General features: G+C 43.5%; 1 protein-coding gene across 1 annotated transcript; it reads left to right on the top strand.

The window, feature by feature from the left end:
* Window positions 1-1,275: 1,275 nt before the first annotated feature.
* LOC103253727 (solute carrier family 25 member 43-like) lies at window positions 1,276-2,745 on the top strand. Its single transcript, XM_008051968.2, has 3 exons — window positions 1,276-1,320; window positions 1,581-1,715; window positions 2,310-2,745. The coding sequence occupies exons 1-3, from the start codon at window positions 1,276-1,278 to the stop codon at window positions 2,508-2,510; spliced, it is 381 nt and encodes a 126-aa protein (XP_008050159.2). The 3' UTR covers window positions 2,511-2,745.
* The last annotated feature ends 2,552 nt before the right edge of the window (window positions 2,746-5,297 follow it).

Raw genomic sequence — 5,297 nt, 5'->3', positions numbered from 1 at the left:
CCAACTCAAAAAAAAAAAAAAAGAAAAGAAAAGTAATTTCATCTGATCATAAAATTTTCTTTTTTAAAGGCAAAAAGTTACTTCTGGGGGTGAAGCATTTGGTAATAGGATTTAGCTGGGATAGTTCTGAAGGTGGTGATGACGTTTATGGGGTGGCCAAAGGGGTATAAAGTTGAGGATCACTGAAGTCGAGGTCCAGAAACTGGTCATGGAATAGATCATCTTTTCTTTTTCTTTTTTTGAGTTGGAGTCTCAGTCTGTCGCCCAGGCTGGAGTGCAGTGGCATGCTCACGGCCACGGCAGCCTTGACCTGCTGGGCTTAGGTGATCCTTCCACCTCAGCCTTCCAAGTAACTGGAACTACAGGCACGTGCTACCATGCCTGGCTTTTAAAATTATTATTATTATTATTTATTGTAGAGATGAGGTCTCATCAAGTTGCCCAGGCTGGAATTGAACTCCCAGGCTCAGGCAATCCTCTCACCTTGGACTCCCAAAGTGCTGGAATTACAGGCTGAGCCACCGCGCCCGGTCAATAGATAGATCATTTTTATAGACACTAAAGTGTCCCAGGATGATGGTGAGGCTGGAAGAGGGTGAGCCACAAGTGTCAGCGAATGTGGAAGAGTGGCTGAGAGGTCAGTAGATGATAGCAGTTCAAAGAATGTAGTTCAGCAACATGAGTCCCAGCTGAGCACTTTGGGCGTGAGAGAGGAATGCCATCATCACTCTGCCCCCCACCCTGTGACATCTGTGATGTGAAGAAATGAGCAGCCCCCACTTGGGAGATTCACAGGGAAGGGATGTCTCACGGTGGGCAGGTCTATGCAAGCCTACCCAAAAAAGTCCAAGGAAGCCAAGAAGCTAAAGAAAGTGACTGACAAAATCAGTTTATTGGAAAGAAACGTTTCACAGGGATTCCAAACAGAGCCATGTCTGTGTCTCCAGCAGCAACAAGACAAGAGGGTAGATCCCTATGTCATTACTCCCAGACACAGGACTTAGATACCACAGGGAAGAGGTGATTCAGAAGGGATGTGTAAGATAACTGAAGTATGATAACATCAAGGTGTTTGACATAAGGGCAAGATTTACAGTAAGTGCCTGCTCTTACACAAGGAGCAATAGATAAACTGGACATCTTAGAGGCCTTCCCAGACTGGGGGTAATCAGAAGCCAGCATGACAGATAAGCATCCAAGATGGAGTTGCCTTGGCCTCTACCAAAGATCAAGTAAGACAAGGAAGCAGGAGAACACTAAAAAAAGATTATGGACATGAGAGTGTTTACCATGACCAGAGGGCATGGGTTGGGAGGAAATGTAAGTATAAAATTGAGTCTGTCCCAAGCGCCTGCTTCCTTCCAAGCAAAATAAACCACAAATGTGTGAACGGGGTATCATGATTTTATTGCATGTTAGTATTCATCCTAGGCTCATAGAACAAAAGAAGACATTCTTTGCCATCATCTCGATCAGGAGCATAACATCCAGAGTACACACTTAAGACCCCGGCTGCTTTGACAAGGACATTTATCCCCTGGTGTTTAAATTGCCTCATCCCACCTTTTATTTTCTGCCAGGCTCAGAGTGTCCACCTTCCCCACTGTGGGGGAGTAGATGTCCACTTCTCAGGAGCCGTGGACTGCTTCCGGCAGACACTGAAGGCCCAAGGGGTACTGGGGCTCTGGAATGGATTGACAGCCAACTTACTGAAGGTGAGAGGAGTGGCCATATTCTACTGATTCTTTATCTCTTCCCATTCTACCCTCTGTTGCTCCCCACCTCATCATGGTTTACATGGAAAACTCCCTCTAGCACTGATGGTAATACAAGGCCTTACTGTGGAGGTTCATGAATACTCAAGGAGAACGTAAACCCCACCCTAAAATTACATGCAAAAAATGTGATGTGTGTGTGGGGGGGGTGTATCATTCTCAAATAACTTCATGACCAAAAAAAAAATGGTGGGGTACAGTGCAGTGAAGCACTCTGGACTAGCCTTGCCCTGGCTGGCATGTAAATGACTCCAGTCAAGATCAGTATATATTAACAGGCAGCATCAGATCATATACATGCATGACTCCAGATCCAGTGCCTCCTCAGGCATGTCCATCCATCGCTCTGTCATTCCTCTTCCCCACCCATATTGCACCAGCTTTCCTTCTGCTATCTTCCCTGATTCTAAAAAGAGTGACCTTGTGATTTTGTCCACAGCTGTTATTTTTGTTTACCCTGATCCGAGTGATTGCAGCCACACTGACATTTTCTTTTCAAGAGTTTAACATGATTTTCATTTTCTGTTTTAACAGATAGTTCCATATTTTGGAGTTATGTTTAGCACCTTCGAGTTCTGCAAGAGAATCTGTCTTTACCAAAATGGTTACATTGTGTCTCCTCTGAGCTATAAGTTGACCCCAGGGGTGGATCAGAGTTTGCAGCCCCGGGAATTACGGGAATTAAAGAAGTTCTTCAAAACTGGAAAACTGAAGTCTAAAAAACCAACTCTGTAAAATTGAATGCAACGATAAGTGCACTGGCTGAAGACATGTTGCAATCAAATGGAGCCTCATAACTGTGCGTGTGAGGAGTGATGAGGCTACTCCTGTCTGCTGCTCTTAGAAATGAGCCAGTTTGGCCATTCACCACCTCAGACCTCCAAACTGACATCCCTGTGAATACCTGCACCGTGAAATGGTTTCCTAGCACTACTGTGTCATGATGACATTCTGCCAGATTTTAGAAACAAAACCTAGCAGAAATAAAACATGCAGTTTACACTCTGAATAGAAACATGACACTAAGGAAAGGGCGTTGCCATGGCTTCAATATAGTTGAAGTGGCTGAGCAAATACCACCTTGTGAGCTCAGTCACAGTCACTTGCAGTGCACAAACCAATGTCAGCCCAGTTTCACTCAGTTTGACTTAATACAATCAGTAATTTAAATTTTTTTTTTTTTTTTTAGAGAGACAGAGTTTCTCTAAAGTCTGCAGTACAGCACAGTGGCGCGATCATAGCTCACTGCAGCCTTGAACTCCTGGGCCCAAGTGATTCTCCCACCTCGGCCTCCCAAGTAGTTGGGACTACAGGCATGCACCACCACACCTGCTTAGTTTTTTAAATTTTCTTGTAGAGACAGGATCTTGCTATGTTGCCAAGTGGGTCTCGAACTCCTGGGCTCAAGCAGTCCTCTTGCCTCAGCCTCCCAAAGCACTGGGTAACAGGTGTGAGCCACTGCACTCTGCCCCAATAGCCATTCTTGAACTCAAATCTTTGCTGACTTCTGAGTGCACACACCACAGTGTACATAGTAAGTGTTACCAGAAACTAAATGAAAAGTTATCACTATCCTGGCAGAACGATCCTTCTTTATTGAAATTTGAAGCATTCCAGGCTTAAAATCTTGTGTTCCAGGAAGGCAGATTTTACCATGACCGCTTAATTATGCCCCCAAAAACCTTTCCATTGAAGTCATGTACAGTTCAAATGGCATGAATTCTCTGCCTTTTTAACTTGTTTTGCAAGCCTACCCTGAAAATAAATTATTTAGTCAACTTAAGTGATTTTCACAAGATGTCCCAGTTGCCTAGAAAGGATCAAATGGAACATTTGACACACATACCAAAAAAAATGTAACTGAATAGAAACACTTTAGGCTGATCATCTGTACTACATTTTTTAAAATTAAATTTTAGGACTGTTACACCTTGGGAATTCTATGTAAAGTTTATATAACTGTACCCTTCAAATAGTGCCTATCTATGCATTTAACAATATGAATATCTAACATTAAGTTGTTAATTCATATACACTCAAACATTCACACGCTCATACAAAGAGATATTCAGTATGTTACAAGTATTTTTTCCTATTAAATTTATTTTCCAGAGAAAAATGATGTGTTGGCCATTTATTACTAATCTGAGTTATAAAACTATGGGTAAATATATACTGGCTAAATCTTCAAACTCTCAGAACCTTATACTATTCACATATACCAGAGTAACTCATTTTCCCAACTGCTGTGGTAGACTGTTTTACGGGGAATGGCAATTAGCACACACTCAAAAATCTCATCTTTGGTCCACTCTGTTAGAGTTTGGAGGGTGGTAAACTCTTCACCCAGAGCAAGTAGTTCATGTTTGTCACTCTTTATTTTCCTTGAAACAAATACCTTTTCAAGAAGTTCTGAAAGCTGCAAAACATTTTTTTTTTTTTTTTAGTCGGAGTCTCACTCTGCCACCCATGTTGGAGTACACAGGGCCACCACAGCCTTGACCTGCTGGGCTCCGGCGATCCTTCCGCTTCAGCCTTCCAAGTAACTGTAACTACAGGCGTGTGCCACCACGCCCGGCTAATCTTTTGATTTATTGTAAAGATGAGATCTCACCATGTTGCCCATGCTGGTCTCAGACCTGTGGGCTCAGGCAATCTCTCGCCTCTGCCTCCCAAAGTGCTGGCATGAGTCACCTTGCTGGCTGCAAAACATTTTTAACATTCTTTTTTTAACTAAATCTAAAATACTAACCTCAGGTTATTTACATCATAGCAATATCTTCTATATATTCTTCCACAAGTATTATGAAATAGGCCACTAAGCTTGTCCTACTGCCATACATAGAAATGTTTTCTGAGGCCGGGCTCCGTGGCTCAGCCTGTAATCCCAGCACTTTAGGAGGCCGAGGGGAGTGAATTGCCTGAGCCTGAGGGTTTGAGACCCACCTGGGCAACTTGTTGAGACCTCATCTCTACAATAAATCAAAAACTAGCCGGGCGTGGTAGTGCACGCCTGTAGTTCTGGCTACTTGGAAGGCTAAGGCAAAAGGATTGCCGGAGCCCAGCAGGTCGAGGCTGCGGTGGCCGTGAGCGTGCCATTGCACTCCAGCCTGGGCGACACAGTGAGACTCCAACTCAAAAAAAAAAAAAAAAAACAGAAAGAAAGAAAGAAATGTTTTCTGAGCTGCAGGGTTTTTTTTTAAGTCAATAAATTAAGTGGGGAAAGGAATATGCCTCATTTTTCTAATTTTTTTTTTTTTTTTTTAGTTGGAGACTCACTCTGTCGCCCAGGCTGGAGTGCAGTGGCATGATCATAGCTACCACAGCCCCAATCTCCTGGGCTCAGTTGATCTTTCTGCCTCAGCCTTCCAAGTAGCTGGGACTACAAGTAGCTGGAAATACTTGGAAGGGACACACCACCACGCCAATCTAATGTTTTGATTTATTGTAGAGATGAGGTCTCACCAAGTTACCCAGGCTGATCTCAAACCCCTGGGCTCAGGCAATTCTCTCACCCCACCT

Source organism: Carlito syrichta, unplaced genomic scaffold (genome assembly GCF_000164805.1).
Source record: "Carlito syrichta isolate Samal-C Ts95f unplaced genomic scaffold, Tarsius_syrichta-2.0.1 Scaffold248803, whole genome shotgun sequence".
Lineage (NCBI taxonomy): Eukaryota > Metazoa > Chordata > Mammalia > Primates > Tarsiidae > Carlito > Carlito syrichta.
Note: the sequence above shows the minus strand (reverse complement) of the source record. Positions and strands in the feature narration are given on the sequence as shown.